The sequence below is a fragment of the Brassica napus genome, chromosome A1, assembly GCF_020379485.1.
Source record: "Brassica napus cultivar Da-Ae chromosome A1, Da-Ae, whole genome shotgun sequence".
NCBI lineage: Eukaryota > Viridiplantae > Streptophyta > Magnoliopsida > Brassicales > Brassicaceae > Brassica > Brassica napus.
This window is the reverse complement of record NC_063434.1, coordinates 23,003,116-23,025,241: the sequence shown is the minus strand read 5'-3', so window position 1 is coordinate 23,025,241 and position 22,126 is coordinate 23,003,116. Positions and strand designations below refer to the sequence as shown.

General features: G+C 34.7%; 3 protein-coding genes and 1 long non-coding RNA gene across 4 annotated transcripts; 3 read left to right on the top strand and 1 right to left on the bottom strand.

Annotated features, from left to right (window-relative positions):
- Positions 1-420: 420 nt before the first annotated feature.
- On the bottom strand, positions 421-1,686 carry LOC111214682. Its single transcript, XR_002664036.2, has 4 exons — positions 1,270-1,686; positions 1,015-1,165; positions 873-939; positions 421-758 (listed from the first exon to the last, which is right to left on the bottom strand). It is a non-coding gene; the product is annotated as an uncharacterized LOC111214682 (long non-coding RNA).
- An 8,413-nt stretch (positions 1,687-10,099) lies between these two features.
- On the top strand, positions 10,100-12,185 carry LOC111198233 (septum-promoting GTP-binding protein 1). Its single transcript, XM_022688839.2, has 5 exons — positions 10,100-10,679; positions 10,909-11,032; positions 11,141-11,237; positions 11,331-11,370; positions 11,569-12,185. The coding sequence occupies exons 1-5, from the start codon at positions 10,353-10,355 to the stop codon at positions 11,815-11,817; spliced, it is 837 nt and encodes a 278-aa protein (XP_022544560.1). The 5' UTR covers positions 10,100-10,352; the 3' UTR covers positions 11,818-12,185.
- A 2,450-nt stretch (positions 12,186-14,635) lies between these two features.
- Positions 14,636-15,986, top strand: LOC111214681 (vascular-related unknown protein 1-like). Its single transcript, XM_022717696.2, has 3 exons — positions 14,636-15,072; positions 15,317-15,388; positions 15,662-15,986. The coding sequence occupies exons 1-3, from the start codon at positions 14,689-14,691 to the stop codon at positions 15,845-15,847; spliced, it is 642 nt and encodes a 213-aa protein (XP_022573417.1). The 5' UTR covers positions 14,636-14,688; the 3' UTR covers positions 15,848-15,986.
- A 4,342-nt stretch (positions 15,987-20,328) lies between these two features.
- LOC106355280 (UDP-glycosyltransferase 71B2-like) lies at positions 20,329-21,258 on the top strand. Its single transcript, XM_013795257.1, has one exon. The coding sequence runs from the start codon at positions 20,329-20,331 to the stop codon at positions 21,256-21,258; it is 930 nt and encodes a 309-aa protein (XP_013650711.1).
- The last annotated feature ends 868 nt before the right edge of the window (positions 21,259-22,126 follow it).

The following is a 22,126-nucleotide window of genomic DNA, read 5'->3' as shown; positions in this document are numbered from 1 at the left end:
TTTAATTCAATATACTTTATATCGCAGATATAATAACTAATAATATAATAACAAAGTAAATATTTGTTTTTAATTTTTATGTTAACAATATATTTGTCTTGTGCATTCATCTAAACTTTTCCTATTTCTTTTTATGATTAACTAAAAAATAAACATGAAAAAAATAAACCAAAAAAGAATAAAATCAAAGGTATCTCTATACAGAGCAGTGTAGCTCACACTTCCTATCTACATTGTCTCTTGACAAAGTTTCTTCTCAGCGTAAGCCTCATTAGCAAACTCTTTGACCTTCTGTTTGTTTCTTAGAATTTCTCGGTCTATATTGTAGGAATAAGTTTGATGAGAATAGAAGAGGGATTAGTCAATAATTCTGAGTTTATTATTTTAGCAAAGTATATCAGACTTTGATCCTTAAAAAAAAGAAAACATAAGCATTGGCATCAACCAAACCATTCACAAGATATATGCCAAAATCTCTAGAAAACTTATATAACACAATAATACAACCCACAAAACAACGTATGATTACTATTCTTTTCACTGATCTCCACAATAGATAACTCTCTAGGTTTTATTATACTCATAAATTAAATGAGAAAATGACAACATCCTCTTAACACAGATTTTATTCAAAATGATGGAGCATTGGCTTGCTTTTCGGTTAGGACATGGTTGAAGTCACACCTTCCCTTCTCTCCAGGATTTCGCTTCGACTCCATGATATCTTTGAACATATCTATAAGTTTCTTCATGCACTCCTAACCAAAAGAAACAAAAATCCAAAACACACCACACCACGATCAAACACGAGAATCAAGATTCATTTCTTACCAATTATGAGTTAACAAAAAGGTCAAATCTGGAAATCTTACTCTCCTTTGATATAATCGTTATTGATCCATTTATATGTTTTCACAGCCATCTTCTCAGAATTGTCCTCTACATCCAAATAAAATAACATTAGAATCAGTCTCATGAAATATTGTTTCATGGAGATGAGAATTTTAGACACACCGTATACAACACCAACTGTCACTCTCTCATATTCATTACCCTCAACAACATCTCCTTCCTAAAATGATTAAAAAATCAAACTTTTCCATGAACTTCTCCTTCCTCAGACGGCACAGGTGGATACAAATGTCCTTTACGCATAAACCTCTTACTGAAAAAAGCAAAATCACTATGAAATCTTAGATATCTACAGAGAATAATCAATTGAAAGAAGATTAAGAGTGAGAGATGAGTGTATAAGCCATGGAGTGTTACAAAGATGATCACACTGTGAGATCTACGGAGCTTCGATGGTAAATAATACAGGAAGGTTTTTCGTTCTGCCTCGTGCTACGCAACTCCGATGAGCTCTCCACCGTCCGTTGATAAACAGAATAACACCGCTAAGAGGAATTTACACCTTCGTCATTTTCCCAGGCATTCATCACTCGTTATCTTTGTCGCCAAAAAAGTTAAAATTAAATCAATCAAATAACAAAAATTAGGTTAATGCAAGCAAAAGACCAAAACAACCTTAATGAGTTAAGACTTTAGGTTTAACGTTAATTCCAGTGGCACAAGTTAGTAATTATTAAGGAAAAATCAGGGTTCAGCTCTAATTGTACTTCTGCTTTAATAGTTTAGATATGTGAAAGCAACTACAGCTGAAATTTGATACTAGTGAAGAGCAAACGGATCAATCCATCTCATCATTGTATTAGGAAAATGTAACTTTCATTATTAATTAAGCGAACGAAAATAGGTGAAAGGATATATATGAGTTACCTTAGAATTGAGCCGAATTGATTTGTGAAATAAGTATATTTTTATCAGTAGGCATTTCGGAATCACTGAAAAATAGTTAAATATGAAAAAAATTGTTGTTAAGGAGAAGAATATCATTGATAAAGGCACACATATTCTACATACTTGATACTATAGATTTTATCAGCGTTTTAGAGTCCATTTATTATGTTTTAGAATACTTTTAAAGTCTTTACGAGTTCATGTATATTTTGGAACAAAGTGGTAATTATGGAGCATTTTGAAGATAAATATAGAAGAAACTCGTAGCTGTTCAGAGAACCAGCCAAAGTTGACATTCAAAGTCAATCCTCGTCGACAAACACCATTTGTCGTCGTAGCGGACCGGTTTGGTCATAGTCGACTTAAAGCCCAATTTCTACACAATTACAAGAATACCCCTAGCCGACTTTAACCTAATATTTATGTGCTCTGCCATTGTATTGGGCAACACACGCTTTCTTATTTTTTATTATTGACAATATACAGTTTTAGGGTTTTTAATAGTTTGGAAAGTAGATCCAAGACTCCTTCAGAGCATTGTATTGGAATTCCATTGTTTTCTACTATTCTATTTATGCATTCAATTCAGTTTATTGTCATGCTTTGCTTGATCATGTTATATTAGTTCTCTTTGTTAGATTTAGGGTTATTAGGATTATGAAGGATTAGCTAAAACTATAAAATTGCTAAGGTGATAATTAAACAACCTTCAAAAGAATTGCTATTAATGTTTGTGTTCTAATGTAGCTAACTAGAACCTTGATCTTAGGATTGTGCACAACTATGACGGTAGGTTCTGTACCAGAATAGATTCTCTTGAGCTAGGATTACTATAAAAATGTGACATCTGATTTGGTTAACACTAGTGAACATATCGATCAACTCGTTAATGCTTGTCTAAGATAGCATCGATCGACGCTAAGTCAATAGCATCGATCGACGCTTTATCCGTATCAACAAGTGAAAGCTGAGATACTTGACTTAGTCAATAAATTTGATTCGCAGCGAAACCTGGACATCTTATGCATTAGACATCGAGTTCTAGGATTGTCATCTGCATACCTTAAGCATTCTATATCATTATAATCATGATTACTTGAACCTTACATCTAGCTATTTTCTTTTATTGTTTACAACCTTAATTAACCGAACAACTACCTTGTTCACCTTGCTTTATGTTTATTTACTGCTTTATAATTTATTGTCTACCTTAAGCTTTGACTGCTTTAAATCTATTGTGTGTCCTCGCTCTTTGTGGATACAATCCCTAAATACATAATTGAATCTCTTATTTGAAAGAGTAAAGTTGCGCTATGGTAATTTGAGCAAGCATCAAATTTGATACCGTTGCCGGGAAGCTTTGATCGCTAAAAATTTTAATTAGCTTGATTTATTAATTCTAGGTTGTTTTTCTTATTTAAATTTTTTCATAATTTGTTTTCTTGATCTTTTCAGATGCATGCCTTGCAGTTCCAGCAACAACAACAAAAATCAAGAATTATAGTATTAAAAAACTATAAGATAAATGGAACTCCTTATTTTAGCAAGTTGCAAGCATGATGATGGAAGGTGCAATTAGAGCTGACCCATTGCAATAAAACATTTAAAATAAATTTCTATTTTATAGACATCCATTTCTAAAAATATATTTTATATATGTAAATTAATGTCTGTATATATATAACGTAAATATAAGACAAAAACAAACCAACGTTAAGCTGGCCCTGGGTAAAGAAGTTGCGGCTGTAACTACCGCTACTTGGATTTTCACGCTGAAAGAGACTATTTACAATGTTTGGATTTCCAGCAAAAATGTGGTTTTTAAACAAAGAAAAAGGACAAAAACAAAGAACTGATGAAAAATAATTTATGAGAATGTATTATTATAATTATTTTCCAAAAATATTCTTATAATTTAAAGATATAATTCTATTTTTTTCTTACTATAGATAAAAGAATTATAAGATACTAGGTGTCTTTCTGCACCATGTGCAGTAAAATTTTTTTAAATATTTTAACAGATAAATATAAATTATATTTTAAAATAAAATTTAATTAATATTGTAAATTTTCTTTTTTCGTATCAATATTTTAATATAAATTTGATTTAATTAAACATAAAATTATATTTAAGAATATGCATGTATATATTTGAAATTATAATCTTAAATACATTTTTCTATCTATTTATTTTAATTAAATATATTAAATAAATTTTTAAAAGTTGCATAATTACCAAAAATTAAAATTAAACAATATTTATAAAATTTGTAGATATATAAGAAAATAATGATTTTACGATTAAATTTTTATAATTTTCTAAAAAAATTGTATACGTTTTTGAAAATTTTAGTAATAAAATTGTATAATTTAAAAATATATAATTAAATTATATTTTGAAATTTATAATGCCATATTTGAATATATTTATTTTAATGATGAATTATGAGTTATTCTCATATTCTATAAAACATTCCAAAAATATAAATTGACATAAATGTAATATATGAGTTAATACCATATTTTAAAAAGCTTACCAAAAATATAAATTAACATTAAATGCAATTGTCTATGTCACATTAAACTATAAGACATGTCATCAATTTTCGTAGTCATGTCATATTTGTTTTGTGAAATTGATTGTAAAAAAGACATGTGGCAAAATCATTTCGCAAATATAGTCTAGGGGATTAGTTAATTTCTACGTAGCATGGAATCGTCCGTTGTCATGCGTTTTGTGCTTCCGAAGCGAAACATGAAACAGAATAGAAATTGCTTGGAATCCACATGGGATCGCAATTCGGTTTATAAGACGTTTGGAACCGCTATGGAAGTACGCGATTCAGAATTGGAAGCTTCGATGGATATATGGACGGAAGCATTTTTGAAGAGATAAATTCTTTAGGTTTAGAGAAGCTGAAAATTTGTTTTGGGATTTTTAATTTTAATTTGTTTTGTGAATAGGTTACCGAACTATCCCATTGTAATAACAAAACCCTACTTAACAATTAAATGAAAAGATTAGCTTGAATTCACTTACGGTAAGAAGTTACTTATACTTCTTCAACCTTTATCCATAATTGTGAGAGAAGAGAGTAAAGGTATGTAACTTTTGATTTGATAAATAATCAATAATTATATTTTGTTTGATGTGTTGTCACTTGTTTGTCTGTTTTTATGCAAGTGGTGTTGGGTTCCTTCTAGATGGAGGAAATCCAATGGGTTTGGTTGGTGATAACCAAACTTGGTGATGGGCTATTGATATTAGTCCATGAGATTAGTATTGGGCCTTGGAGGTTATTAGGGTTAGTGAGACACATACATAAAGTATCTTAACCTAGTTTGAACAGTTAGACATAATACAAGAAAGAAAGAAGAGTACTCAAGAAGACTCTGGACACAAAAGAGAGAAAGGAGAGAAGAGGCATGGATGAGTATGTTTTACTTACTGATGGGGGAAAGCCTGAAAGCTATTATGAAGCTTTGGAGGATGAACACAAGGATCTGTGGTTTGGAGCCATGGATGAGGAGATGAATTCTTTTGAAGAGAATCACACTTTTGAGTTGGTGGAATTGCCTAAGGGCAAGAAGGCTTTGCTTAATATGTGGGTGTACAGAATTAAGCATGAAGATGGAAATAAGCCACCCAGATACAAGGCTAGATTGGTTGTGAAAGGTTACAGCCAGAAGAAGGGGATTGAATATGATGAGATCTTTTCTCCTGTTGTGAAGATGTCATCCATTCGGGTTGTTCTTGGATTGGCAGCGAGCCTTGATCTAGAGGTTGAGCAAATGGATGTGAAGACTGCTTTCCTTCATGGTGATTTGGAGGAAGAGATCTACATGGAACAACCGGAAGGCTATGTTAAAGAGGGCAAGGAAAATTTGGTTTGCCGCTTGAAGAAAAGCCTTTATGGATTGAAGCAAGCACCGAGATAGTGGTACATGAAGTTCAAGTCTGTTATGGGGGAGCATGGTTATGCAGAGACTGATTCAGACCATTGTGTTTTTGTGAAGGTGTTTGGTGATGATGACTTTATCATCTTGTTTCTGTATGTCGATGACATGTTGATTGTGGGAAGGAACATGGAAAGAATTAAGGAGCTAAAAGAGCAACTCGGGAAGTCCTTTGCCATGAAAGATTTGGGTCCAGCGAAACAGATTCTCGGTATGAGAATTGCTAGAGACAGAGGTGAGAAGCTGATTCACTTGTCTCAGGAGAAGTACATTGAAAAGGTACTTAAAAGGTTTCACATGGACAAGTCTAAAGTGTTGAGTACTCCGCTTGCACCACACTTAAGACTGAGCAGTCAACAGAGTCCAAAGACATATGAGGAGAAGGAAGATATGGCGAAGGTTCCATATGCTTCTGCAGTGGGTAGTTTGATGTATGCCATGGTCTGTACAAGACCGGATTTAGCCTACGCCGTTGGAGTTGTCAGCAGGTTTATCTCCAATCCGGGGAGAGAACATTGGAATGTTGTGAAGTGGATTTTGAGATATCTCAGAGGGACTTCTGATCTGAAGATTACTTTCGGGGTTAAGAAGCCTTTGCTGGTCAGTTTCACTGATTCTGACATGTCTGGAGATGTTGATTCTAGCAAGTCTACTTCAGGTTACTTGGTAACATTTGCGGGTGGAGCTGTGGCATGGCAGTCAAGGTTGCAAAAGTGTGTTGCATTATCTACCACTGAGGCAGAGTTCATTGCTGCAACTGAAGCTTGTAAAGAGTTGTTGTGGATGAAGAACTTCTGTGAAGAGATCGGTTTCAAGCAAGAAAAGTATGAGTTGCTTTGTGATAGTCAAAGCGCTATTTGTCTCGGGAAGAATTCTACATTTCATTCGAAGTCGAAACACATCCAGAGAAGATATCATTGGATACGAGATGTGGTTGCTTCTAAGGAAGTGGAACTTGCAAAAGTTCATACGGATGATAATGGAGCTGATATGATGACAAAGTCTTTGCCGAGGGGGAAGCTTGAAGTATGCCGAGGGATAGCCGGAATGGCTGTTTCCTCCACCTAGTCGGAGGGGGAGTTTGTTGGGTTTCTTCTAGATGGAGGAAACCCAATGGGTTTGGTTGGTGATAACCAAACTTGGTGATGGGCTATTGATATTAGTCCATGAGATTAGTATTGGACTTTGGAGGTTATTAGGGTTAGTGAGACACATACATAAAGTCTCTTAACCTAGTTTGAACAGTTAGACATAATACAAGAAAGAAAGAAGAGTACTCAAGAAGACTCTGGACACAAAAGAGAGAAAAAGAGAGAAGAGGCAGATTTTCGTCTGGGTTTGTCAAGGCAGGTTTGGAGGGTCAAACGGATCCTGATCGGACTGATATTTTGTGGGAAGCTTCGTCAGTCAGTGGGTTAAAGGTTCACCGAAGGGATTTGGATTCTAACGGTTGGATCTTCTGTTGTCTGGGTTTTCGTGAAGCTGGTCGTCACAGTTCTTCAGTGGTGCTGTCTTGAGTGTTTGGTAAATCCGACGGTGAGAGCTTCTCTGATTGAGCTAAGATTTGGCAGAGGTGTTGTTGACTTGTTCATCTTGGATTTGTACGGTGGGATTAGTCTCTGGTTGCCGGAATCCTTGTGAGCTGAGGTCGTTTGGTTGCTGCCGGTTTTGAAGCTTTGTGTTGCTCTCTTATTGTTGTTGTTCTTGTGTTGGAGATAGCTCTTTGAAGCTAGTGTCTCTGTTCTGTTCAGGCTGTTGAACAGGGAGGACGTGGTTGTACTCACATACATTTATATAGTGGATTGTTGAGTGGACTACGGTCCCGTGGTTTTTCCTTCTCACATCGAAGAGGTTTTCCACGTTAAAATTGCTTGTCTCATTTTATTATTGCTTATATCATATCCTGCAATTTTCGAAGTATTCTCCTCTCAGGTTCTCACAAGGTCAGGGGAAACACGACCGCTAAGTTCCGCTGCGCCGTGTCCGTTTCTTATTTCCCCAACAGTGTGGGTTCAGAGCTAGCGTGATTTGCTTATCCGATCCCAACAAGTGGTTTATATATAGCATTGTTTGATCGTGAGTCGCAACGTGTTAAATTCATGTGATATATTATAAATTGCTTATTTGTATCATATTTAGTAGCTTAAGATATTACTATTCGTACAAGCTTGAACTCTATTTTTTACGTTATGTTTAGTTTTTGTTCGTGTCAAATTTTATGTCGAATTACAATATTTAAATTATGCTTTGAATTTTTATCATTTTAAACATTTTTAGTTTTGTGATTCAATATATTATATTTATATATATGTACACGTTTCCAACACGTATCCATTTTTTAAATATTTTTAAAAATGTGCTTGCACGCTTTTTACGTTTCCGCTTCCGCGTACCGCCTTTCGATTTCATGCATTATAGGTTAATTTATACAAAATTCTTGTTTTGAGTAATGCTCTCGAAATCTCGTGACCGGCTGGGTGCGATTATTTGATTTGGAAAGTGTAATGTAATCCCCCAACTAAAAGAAAAGCTAATAATCAATCCCCCAATTCTAGTAAATCATTCAGAAACGAAAAGTTAGCAGCTACTAGATGATAGTGCATTTTGGTTTTAATAAATTAGAAACAGTGCCACAGTGGTCGGAGACATGTTTTTGAGTTGGCCCTTTTGTTCATTACGTGTTTCTTTAATTCACGTGGATCTCAATTATTAACCCAAAGTTCATTATTTGAACCAACATCTTTTAAACCGAATTAAATCAACAGCATTTGATTCGCCAAAATCATATGGTTTGTTTATTCTTGTAAAATTTGATTATGTCGAAAGAATCTTTAAACTTGTTTTCTTTATAACTTCAACTTATGATTCAATATATCGAAATTATAGGAAGAAGCCCATATTTGTGTAATCACGAAAAAATGGCTCACATGTGGTGGGTATATGAAGACACATCATCATTGCATGCTTTGTTGCTAAACATGTAATGAGCTCATTACATTAACAGTATTATAAGTGATACTGGATAACGGTGATAGTTTTTTTTTTGAATGAAATGTTAAATTAATTCAAAAAGAAAAGTAAACGGTTTTTACAACTATGTTGGCATAAAATTATAAATTTTTCTAGACTCTCTTCATCTTGTTGCAAGCCAGACCTGCATACATCCCTCGTACCCTTTCCTTTCCTTTGGTAAATATTCTATCCCTCACTTGTCTATCCAGCTCTTTTATCAAAGATGCTACTGTCCGAGGACTCTCCCCGTGCCTTCTAGCATTTCTTTCCCTCCATATACCATACGCAGTTGCCTGGAATACGTAACGTAGAAGAAAATACTTTTGTTGTTGTCCTTTTCCCGACATAAGATTCAGCAGACGCTGCCACTCTGTCTCATCCCTTCCATTCAGCAGACCTTTTGATAGATTCACCCAAATTTCTCTTGAAAGATTGCGTGAGAAAAACATATGATTTCTTGTTTCCATCGGATCTTTGCAGAAAACACACTAGAAGCAGATATTGGAGTTCCAACCCAACATTCTATCACATGTTGTTAATCTGTTATTTTCCGCAAGCCACACAAAAAAACTGAATTTTGGTGTAGCATGTCTAAACCATATCAGCGTATGCCATGGCCCTTCTGATGATGGTTTGCGAATAAGGTTCCATGTGTTCTTTGAACTGAAAGTTTCTTTGCAGACATCTATACTCTTTGAATAACGGTGATGGTTTTTAGATTAATGATGAAAACATTTCAATCTTACAAAATTGTGTTTTAGTATTTTTTTTAAATCTAAAATCGTTCTCTAAATCATTAAGAGCTTAATAAAAACTATTAAAAGTTTATAAGTATTTTCAATAACATAGAATGTGTTTAATTAAAAATTATAGAATGTGTTTTTCTAAATCATTAGCTCAATTACTAGGAACACCATAACCTATAAAATATTATATTTTGCTCATAAGAAGACTTTAAATTTATGATTACAATTCTACATGAAATACTATATGAACTTCAGGAACAAATAATGTTGTAGTTTCTCAATTTGTCAAAATTTTGAGGCTAAATAGATGTAGAAAAATCAGCATACAAAATGCAAAGCACGTAATGTATGACTAATTGTTACGTCTTTTTCGTTATATATTCTACAAATTAAAAGGTCAACGTAGGCCCAAGATAATGTGGTCGTCACATCCGAAAAATCTCCCTCTCATCTCTCACACCAGAAAAGTTCGTTGCCCACGCAATTTTCCAAATTGCCCCCAATGATTAATTAATTAATTATCGTAAACTTAAATTAAAAATGTTAATAAATAATAAATTAAAAAAAAGCTTTTAAAGTGTGTCGTCGTCCCTTCCGGGAAAAAATGAGGAAACACATAAACCTAAAGAAGCTTTCACGTATATTCCTTTTCTCTCGCTCCCCTTTCCCTTTTTTCATGGCCAAAATGGAACCCATCAGCTTCTCTCTGGCCATCATCACATCTTCTTGAACCTGCATCCTACTTTCTATATCCTCTCAATTCTGCATCTTCTTCTTTGATTCTTGAAAACATTCTCCATTCTTATAATCACTCTAGAGAGAGAGAGAGATAGCAAAATGGCTCAGTCCTGTCTTAGAATCGTTCGAATCAACAATCTCAGGAACAGAGTGAACCGTCGGATATTGATTCTCCGTCGATTCACGCGACTTCTCTGGAGCAGAATAGTCGCTTTCTCTTCCAAAAGATCAGGGAGATATTCATTGCTGTCACGCGCCACCACTCCGTCTCCGCCTGTCTCTCGTCCTCAGCCTCCTCCCATCCCCGTCATACGCCGTACATCGGTGCACGAACACGATAACAGCCACCGGAGATCAGATTCGGATCTGGTTTCTCTTAAGATCAGCCTCTTAGGAGATCCCCAGATCGGAAAAACTTGCTTCCTGGTTAGTTTACATTAAAAGTCATTAAGTCTCTTTCAATTTTTCGAGTTTTAAAATCATTTTAAAAAAGTCATTAATCGGAACCAAAATAATAAAGGGGTTACTTGTTGTGTCCGGGTTCAAACCGACCGAACTGAATGTTAATTCTTAAAATTGGAATTTTCAATTTTCATTACTTATAAATATATATATATATATATATATATATTTAATAGTGATTTTAATTATGAAGGCCAAATATGTTGGGGAAGAGAAAGAAGTTGAGATGAGAGAGTTGGAGAAAGGGATCAGTTGTACGGACAAGATGTTATCCATGGGAGGTGCTCGCATTTCCTACAGCATCTGGGAACTAGAAGGTAACATTTTTCTGTAAGAATAGATTATGTAATGTTAGAAATGTTATGATACTTTAGTCTTGGTGGAATATTTAGCTTAATTAGAAAGTTAAATTAACATTTTTACAGGAGCTGAGAGATCACGGGATCAAATCCCCATGGCTTGCAAGGACTCTGTAGCCATTCTCTTCATGTTCGATCTCACCAGTCGTTGCACTCTTAACAGGTACAAATTACTGTTTAAGGCTTTTTAAAACATGAAAAGATTTTGAAAAAAATTGTTGAGGCTAAACTTCCTTTTATCTTTGTCATTATGCAGTGTTATTGGCTGGTATCAACAAGCTAGAAAGTATAATCAGGTGAGAGATTTAAATTTCATACACATCACTAGCATTTACCATTTTTATCTCTTTATAGTTAGTCTTGTTATATGAACTTGAATTGTTAACTGATCTAAATATGTTTTAAGATTCAGAGTTTTAAATCCAAATAGAATTGTAAAACTGATATGTTAGATGAGGGCAAAGCAAAACATTGATGTGCTTTTTTTTGTGCAGACGGCAATCCCAGTAATGGTAGGAACCAAGTTTGATGAGTTTATTCAGCTTCCTATTGATCTTCAATGGACTATTGCTAGCCAGGCGAGAACCTATGCGAAGGCGCTAAACGCGACGCTCTTCTTCTCGAGTGCTTCATACAACATAAACGTAAATAAGATTTTCAAGTTTGTCACGGCCAAGCTCTTCGACTTGCCATGGACGGTTGAGAGGAATCTCACCATCGGAGAACCACTCATCGACTTCTAGCATCTTCCACAAGTTTTTGTATATATATATATATATAAAAGAAAAAATCCGATTTATTTTTCATTCACCGCCGTGGGATGATCGGAGCACCGTTTCTAGCCGTTTTAAAAGCGAAATGGAGAGATGATGCGGCGGAGATTTCGCCCGCTTTCTTCATTATTTTCTTTCAAAAAAACAAGAAAAAAGAAAAGAAAACAGAGAAAAAATGGTACTGAGAGAAAAGTAGCATGGAAAAAAAGAGAGGAGATCGTGACATTTTTCTTATTATTTTTGTAATGTTTCCGCTTTCGATCACCACTGGAGAATTTTGGTTCCAGTAAATTCCAGAATAGTAAATACCATTTCGCTTTTGATTTTTTATTAATTTATTTATGTGGCCTAATATTACCTACTCACATCTATAGACACTAGAGTTCAAGCTCTCACTCTCAAGTTAGAAGATTAATCCGAATTCTCCCATTTTCTTTATAAAAACTAGTCTTGTTAATTATTTACTCGTAGCGTTTTTGATCACGTAAAGCAATTCTTTGGAGAGAGAACAAATGCAGACATGGTGAAATTTCTCTGATGATATCAGCCCTAATCAAACTTGTGGACAAAAGTTGTAAGGAACCGCATCGTTTCCATTAGAAGAGCAAGGATCCAAGAGTTTGAAGATGTGATATGCAGATGGTTTGCTCCACAAATCAGCAGATGAAACCACAAAAGCTCAACACTCTGCTTTAATAAATATCTCGATTTTTCTTTGTTTCAATTTTCCATTCTTAAAATCTCAAAAACCATTTATCATTCTTTATAAAAAAAAAATTTAGTTAAATCACATTCATCCAAAAAAAAAGTTGATCACGTAAATTTGTATTCCTATTATTTATATTTTCCTTTGTATCTCGAAATTTGTGTGTTTGATTGATAGAAGCTTTCGTCCAATTGCATAACTATTACGTCAGTTTACTAAAAAGGTATTTTTTTTTGTAACATGGCTTACGAAAAAGTTACAAGCTACTCGACCAATTTCACCACTACAAATGGTTATTATCCAAAGTTCCGTTATAAAAGTGATCCATTATTATAAGGTGACAAACAATCCGTCATCGTATTCCATTTTCACATGTTTGTGCACATCACATCCAATTCCAAACTGTTTCAAGTGTCATCATTTTGTAACGGCCAAACGATAAAAGAAAGAAAGTCTACATATTTGGCATTGCCATTCTCACGCAACATCAAACGTAGTCAAGTTCAACGAACATAACATTCCTCCTCCCCTCTCCTTTTATTTTGGTTTGTATTCGGTTACAAATTTAATAAAAGTTTTCCCTTTAACAAGTTGGGTTTAATTATTTATTTATTCTTTGAAGTAGCAAAAAGAACTACAAATCTGGTGGCCACATCAGGAAGGCATATTGGGCTATTTGAGTATTTGTATTACTTTTCACACTGACCAACCCTTAATGAGTTCATTTTTATTTAGAAAATTCCTTTATGTAATCCTCGTGGTGGTTTGGTGTTGGTTTTGTCTACGTTTTATTTGATCATCATCAATCATTTTACATAATGTATATAATATATACTCATACCATTCAACATTGTTAACTTGCATAAATGAATTTGATGGAAAGCAATGTCTCATCTAATAATATATAAATGGCCACAAATCAACGTAAGTTGGGGCAAATCTCATCTAAGTTTATTAAAGGGTCAAAACGACTGATAAGAAGACATCATTGAGAAGAACAAAACCATACAAATCTTAAGTTTAACAATATCCTACTTTTGAAAAAATAATGTAAACGTTTTGTTCCACATATTTGTATACATATGCAAATATTTTAGAAAATAAAAATGGACTTGTATATCGGTTTTTCACTAAAAAATGTATGAATTATGTTAGAACTTAAACATCATTTCTAAAGTAGCTTAATGTCACATGGAACTTCTTCAGAAGTCCCTCGTTGGCTTTTGGTTTTTCATCAATAATGTTGATCAACGCTTTGGGATCCATGTGATGACCTATGTTACATGGAAACGGAAGCGGGTACGTGGAAGCGGAAGCGTAAGGAAGTGCAGAAGCGATATTTTTTAAAATATTAGGAAGCGGGTACGTGTTGGAAGCGTATATCCATATATATATATATCCATATATATATATATATATATATGTAAATTTTTTAGAAAATTAGGACTAAAAATTATATGATTTAAATTTGAAATAAAACATTTATTCATTTATAATAATTTTGAAATGATTTTATATTAAAACTGTAAAAATACACATAAATTATGTTTACAAAAAATATTATATTAATTATTTTTAATTTAAATCATATAATTTTCAATATGTGCTATATCTTTAATAAAAAATCTCAATGCATAAAGATAATTTATAGTATTATTTTTGATATTTGTATATTTATAACTCAATATTCATTACTATTAATTTTTTTTATTTTATATAGATTAAAACTATGGTTTTATATTTTATTGATATACATTGTATTTATTTTTTAAACGGAAGCGTGATTCCAAAATGGAATCATAAGCTTTCAACAAGTTTTTAAAGAGAATATTTTAGAAACGTTTTGGAAGCGAGATTCCGCAAGCTTCCACAAGGTTCCGATTCCGATTCCGATTCCGAAGCGGGAAGCGGACGTCCGATGAAGCTTCCCTGCAACGTAGGTGATGACTACATCAAGATTCCGATTGTTATCTCTCCAATTAATTTTATTTCGCCTTTTTAAAATACCATGAAATTTAACGACCTCTATATATATATATATATATATATATATATATATATATATATATATATATCCAACACAACCACTTAAAGAACTATTCCATTTTATCTTGGGTTATTCCTCCTTTCTCCACATGATGGATACATTCTCTTGTAATACTTATGAACAAAATCACTCCCCTTTCGATCATCAGGATGATGTTGTTGATATTGATGATCATGATCATCATCATGCTGGTGATCATGAAGAAGAGAGTGGATGGACAACTTATCTCGACGATTTCTCAAATCAATACAGAACTCATTGTGAAGACAGCGATCATCAAGACAAGAGTTCTTGTTCGCTTCTTGGCGTCTCTCCTTCTCTGATCTCCGACGCCGCCACTGACGCCTTTTCCGGCCGGAACTTTCCAGTTAATTTTCCGGCCAAGTTGAAGTTTGGGAAAGCAAGAACCAAAAAGATTTCTGAGGATGACTCTCTAGAGGACACGGCTAGCTCTCCGGTTAATAGCCCTAAGGTAACCTAATCCAAATACAACATGATCCAAGGTTGAAAATTTTATCATAAATTTCTTTTATATTTTCTTTTGGTGCAAATCGATGGACTCTTTATAAGTTTTAATAAGATTGTAAGACATGATTGATTATCATGACACATAAACCTCAAATAATTACTATGCCTTTTTATTTATCTCTTTTTGTAGTATCTCCCTTAATAGTAGTTAGAGCAAATTACAATTTTATGTGAATGGTATTGAACAGGTCAGTCAGGTTGAACATATTCAGACGCTTCCTAGAAAAACTGAGGACTATGTCTCTTCTAGTTTCGTTATGGTAATCTCTCTACTCTTCTTTCATACATATATATTACATGTTCTATCTATCCATTTGAATTAAATTCTTTTATAATACATACGGAAAATAAAAAGAAGTTTCATATTGCACAATACTTTATTAAGGCAGACTTGTTCCTTTATTATTAGAAAAAAAAATCAATATTTGTTTGTCTGATTATAAGAAGGTTCAATGATCTTTTCGTATCAACAATCTTACATTATATCTAACGGAGATAACACGTAAATATGTTTTTGATGTGTGGTATTGTAGAGAACTACGAGAGGCATGGTGGATAATCAGATCCAAATCCAAGAAGGGTATGAACAAAGTATGACGATGACGAGGAATCTTGGAGAAGGAAACATCAACAACAATAACAACAATATGGACTTGAGGAGTAGAGGATTATGTGTCGTTCCTATTTCCATGTTGGCTAACTTTAATGGTCGCTTCTGAATGATAATCAATTCTAATTTAAACACCCTTGTGAACTTGGTGGTGCTTATATATGTACCCGTCTTGAATATATTTGCTTGAAAGTGGGTACATCGTGGTGTGTAAGTGATTAATTATATATATATAGTTTGTGTAAATATATATAAGCGCATATCGGTGGGATATTTGTAAATCCTACAACGTATATGTTTGTAAACATATCGAGGAGCTACCATTTCATAAAGCATATTAAAGAAAGCTTTCGGAAATCGACACACGATTATCTATCTCTATAAAGTTTTGAGAGAGTTATACCTAGGTCATTGAAGGTTATATATGTAGATTATGCGTCTACCGTATGGGAAAGATTATTATAACGCTCCGACCGTCCACGGTTAATGGGCCACCCACGTCTGCTATCTCGGCCTGTGGGCCCATTTCGTTCCAAGGTTAATGGGCCACCCACGTCTGCTCTTTCGGCCTGTAGACCCATCTCGTTCCAACAGTCGGTGCATTAATTTATTAAAGGCACTAAATCATTGTTTACTAACCCTACAATCACCATATGATCTTTTTTGTGCTTTAGCCTCACTCACACATATCACAAATCAATTCTTGATAAGTCACTCATTTTTTCACTACTCCAACCTAAGCATGTTTAACTCTGGAGTTCTAAACGAATTTGTGACGGAAAAATAAGTCAACTTTGGTAACATAGATAGTCAAATCAATCATCTTAAAACTTTCCATATATAACAACTCATGATGTTACAATTATATAGATACATTTCGTTTAATGTAGACATGATAAGATTATACGACTGAAATTAATATCTTCACACGAAGTTGGTACAATTGATCCGTTTAAAAAAAAATTTGAAAGTTCGGGCCAGTATAGAAATTCATCAATCTAACTACTTTATTAAATGCTACATTACATTACATATTCAAAATTATATTTATGGTTTAAAAATGAATAAAATCTGACCAAATGTTTGACACACTTTTTATTATATATGAACTGTTCTGTTAGCCGTCCGAGCTCCAAGCTTCCAAACGTAATAAGCTAAAAACAAATGTTATAGAGTAGTTCATAACTTCATAACCAATCATTCAAATCAAATTACATTATCCAAATATATATTATGTACATATCTCTCGCTCTCTCTCCATATGTGTATATAATGTCGACGCATATCTCATAGGTCATCTGTGTATATATGTATAGTCCTTACCTTAAGATGGTTGGAGAAGTGATGTACTTTCCTTACCTTAAGATGGTTGGAGAAGTGATATACTTTCTTCCTTTTCAATTAAAATAGTTTCAACTTACATATACAGGTTTACGGCATCTCTATATTTGGCTAAAAGAATTGATGTCAGATTCAGACTTTTTTTTAAAATATATATTTCGTACACTACAAAAGAAGTCCACATTGATAGCACAGTACGATAGCTTGTTTTACTGAACAGCTATCGTAGATTATTAAAAAAAAAATGTGGAGTATAATAGCGTTGTATAAACGCTATGATAGAGTTTCATTAAGCAGAAACCTAAAATTAGCTTTTCTGCGTAAACACTTAGTGAAAATCATTAATCAACTCACTTTCCTTCTCTCTAATCGTGTTTTCCCTCTATCTTTCCTAATTATCCCCTCTTTCTCATAGAACTCTAAAATCAAGTGAGCTCCATTCTCCAAATCGAAACACTGGTCCGCCTCTCCCATCCGCCAATTCAGAGTCCATTCCGTCGCTGAAGGTATATATCGGAGGTCCACATTGCGCCATCTCTCTCAATAGTTAGCTCAAATCGAAGAGATGTTTTCATTATTTTATTTCATGTTTTCATTTCTTGTTTGCTTAGATTTCATCTTTGCTTTGATTTCGATTTAGACTTATAAGGATTCGATTCGTGAAATAAAATTTATTTGCATGTATTCGTTTGCGTTTTAGTTTTATCATTTTGATTACTTGTTACTGATTCGATTACTTTCGGGATTCATATATTGACCTCTTGAATATCTTCCTTGCTGTATAGACCTATATTTGTTAAATTTTCGTGCTAAAAACTAAGTAGTGATAGCTTAGTAGTAAAAAAAATTAGGGTTTAGTATAGACCTATATGTCATGAATTCACTGTAAACAAAGTTGCTATTTGGCCAGTTTAGATTTGGCGGTCGACTCATTCAATTTCCATGGTAATCCTGTAACATATAATATTCTCTTGCATTTGTCGGAAGGCATTCTAAATTTAAGTCAAACCATGCAGTATTCAGTGCACTCTATATCACTAGGCCTGTTTTTCCAAAAATGTCTGTATCAGCCAGTAAAGCATATAAAACACCCTTCGTGTTAGGTGATCGATCAAGTCCTCAACAATAATTTATTCTTATACAACAAACTAATATAAACCATTTGAAACCTAAAACAATATCCATCACAATATATTAAACGTAATAGATGCAGTGTCTAATCAATTTGGTTATGATTAGACGTAATATTAAATGCTGTTTAAAATGAATTTATATATTCAGTTAGTTCGTTTCAGTTTTGATTAAGAAGCTTCATAGTTTTGCATATTAAAATGGGCATCGGTTAAGAGATTTAACCTTTTTGGGTTTTTAATCCAGTACATCAAGACAATGTTCAATCTTCAATAGATTCAATAATTTCCCAGCTCCTTAAGAGCTGGATAAATTGTTGCAAAGTTGATAATACATCACTTAACGTTAGTTCAAATATTATTAAAGGTACGTAACCGATCAATTATTTGAGGTATGATTAATCAGAGATTCCCACACTTCCAAGAAAATATTTACAAACAAGTATTGGATAAAACAACCTTAAAATCGTCTAACTGTCAAATCAGATCCTTTGAGAATCTCTTCAATGATTTTTATTCTTCGCTTTGTCTTAAATGATAAAATGATTTATTTTAGGCATGGATATTTGGGATTCCAATCGGGTTTTGGTTTTGTCCAATCGGATTTTGGTTTTTCGGGTCTATAAAAATCAGCCCCATTCGAGTTATATAAGAGTTTGGTACGGGACCGGTTCGGGTTCTATCGGGTTCGGATCGGAGTTAGTAAATTTTCAAAGAACCGGTACAACCCGACGTACTTCGGGTTCGGATCTCAATCGGTTCTACGATTTAAAAGTACCTGGTTTGTACCTACTTTATAACCAAAACATAAGTAAAATCGATTCTTCGGTTTTAAAGTACATGATTTGTACCTATTTTGTAACTAAAACATAAGTAAAATCGATTCAAAAATAAGAAAGGAACATCAAACGTGATCATTCAAAATGATACGAAAGGTAAACATAGTTACTGATAGAAAGAAAACCAAATAAATGAAAGTATAAAACGAAAACCAAATTCTCATGAAATGAGAAACATTATTCAATGAAAATAAAACCAAAATCTAAAAACTTCAAGCATCAAAAGCCACCTTCAACCATCAACCGTCATGTAATAGATAATTATTTTAGATGTTCAATAATATCTTAGTATATTTTAGAAACATATTAGAAATTGAGATCATGTTTGGTACAAGTATTTTTTGGGATTTTGAATGTTTCGAATTTTATCGGATATCCATTTAGGTTTGGGTTCGATTCCGATAATACACATAACCCGAAATACCATAAAACAAGATTCATTCGGTATTTGTGTTGGGTTCGGATCGGTTCGGATTTGTTTTTATCGGATTTGGTTCGGTTCGGATTTTCAGGTTCGGTTTATTTTCCCAGCCCTAATTTATGTTTTTGACATCATGATAAAATGATTTATGTTGGCTATTTAAAATTAACGTTAGTAAATATGATACATAGTTAAAATATAAATGAATTTAAAACATAAAAAATTATAAATATAAACTAGTTTATGTTTATATGGATGATTTATAGATTTTTGATAGTTTAATGGTTTTTATCAGTTTAATAACTCTCAGATCTCAATCCAGCTACATGACTTGTTTATGTCTGACCCAGTTATTAGATCCAACCCGGCTATGTAACCGGTTTATGGTCGAACCCGTTTTAACTATCAGTCGGTCCGGTTTTAGAAACATTGGTGCTAAGAGAAGAAAAAAAAAACTCATAAATGAGGGATTTGCATTTGGTTTAACTTACAACCAAAAAACCTCAAACGATGCAATCATGCAAATATCATCCTAGGTCCAAAATCTCAAAATCTAGATATCGGAAAGCCCATCAGCTCATCGAAATCTGATTCGTCTCTGCAAAACAATTTCAACATAGCAACGAAATCAAACAGCAGCCCCTCAAAGGGAAGAAAATATAATTCTATTGGCTTGCCATTCGTCGCTAATGGATATTAGACAAATGGCAGCTAGTGATTGAATCATAAGATTTTTGTTGACAGGTAGAATTTTGTATTTAAGAAGCCATAGGCTCGTAGAACTCTCTAACTGTGAAGAAAAGTATTTCACTAATTAGGCCATACCTTTCTCTCTCAACTATTTTTCAAAAACCACTAAATGAAACTGGAGCTAGTCCTCATACCATCAACTGGTGACGGCCACCTCCGGCCACTAGTGGAGGTTGCTAAGCTCCTCCTTGACAACGATGATCATCTCTCCATCACCGTCATCATCATCCCTTCCATGCACGGATTCCAAACCACAAGCTATTCCTCCTACATCGCTTCTCTCTCCACAACTTCCAATGACCGCCTTCGCTTCAGCTTCATATCATCTGCCGATAGACCAAACTCTCCTGACGCCGAGCCTAATTTCATCTCCTACATGGAGAGTTATAAACCGGTGGTGAAAGCTACGGTGGCTAAACTCACTGACTCTGCTCAACCTCCCTCTAGCCGGCTTGCTGGCTTCGTGATGGACATTTTCTGCACGACGATGATTGACGTTGCGAACGACTTTGGCGTTCCGACATACTTGTTCTATCCTTCCAACGCCACGTTTTTTGGATTACAGATACATGTGCAGTATCTTTGCGACGTTGAGAAGTGCGACATCATCAGCGAGTTGAAAGATTCAGACACTGAGTTGGAAGTACCTTGTCTGACTCGCTCTTTACCAGCCAAGTGCTTCCCATCCGTGTTGTTAAACAAGGAGTGGTTACCTGTTTTTCTAAGGCAAGCCAGAAGATTCCGCGAAACTAAAGGTTTCTTGGTGAACACGTTTGCTGAACTTGAGCCACAAGCTATGAGTTTCCTCTCCAGCGGAGATAATAATCTTCCCACGGTTTACGCGGTTGGGCCGGTTTTAAGTGTCGAAAACAACGGTTTAGACTTGGCCGACGATAAACAAACGGAGATCCTACGGTGGCTCGATGACCAGCCGGATAGATCAGTTGTGTTCCTCTGCTTCGGGAGCATGGGAGGTTTCAGTGAGGATCAAGCCAAAGAGATTGCCATAGCGCTTGAACGAAATGGCTGTTTAAGGTGAGTTTGGTCTCGGGTGAAGTAAACAATACTAGAAATGGGTCGAACAGAGGCGTTTATTAGATTTCGAGATGATGTTACAAAGGTGGAGAAAGTAAAAGCAAGCCGGAGCTCGTGAGAGCTTAAACCGGAAAAGTACAAATAGCAGAGAGATGATTGTACGGATGATAAACCCTAATCTCGCCGCTAAGTTTGTGTAGCTAAGTGTCGATGCCTTTCTCCTTTGCTTTCCTCTCCTTTTATACTCTGTTCGATTACCTTAACCTAATCTCTTTTTACTGATTGGGCTTTGTCGGCCCTTCGGGCCTGATTATGAGATGCTCGCTCCGAGCCGTTTAGTCGATCAACCTCGCTTCGCTTGCTCTCCGCTTCGACTAACGGCGCTTCCTGGTTAAGTTGAAGCCTCGAGAATCGGCTTCTGCGCCGACGTCGACTCGGTTTGCTGGACTGGGCTCTTTGTTCGATGGGCTTTGTGGATGGGTTAAATCCATCCCCAACAGTAAGTCCCCCCCCAGTTTATTGATGGTCGAGCAATCGACCTTCGATGAATTTGGTGTCTGTAGTTCGGAGAACAAAAGGTCCAATCCGAGCAAGCGACTGATCGTTGAAGAGTCGATCCGTTCAATTGATACTTCTCGATCGAGAGAATGGATTGACGCGTCCGTTTCTCACGCGTTGCGATCGTGAGATAAACGCTTACGGGTCGAGAAGACGGACCGGCGCATCTGTCGATCACGCGCCTAATTGGGTTTAGGCCCACTTAGGCCTTATTAGGCGTAATGATGACGCCTTGATCTCCGCGCTTATCTCTCCCTATAAATAGCTCTCCCCCCCTCTCCACTTCTTTTCATTTTTCTCCGCAGCGCTAAAGG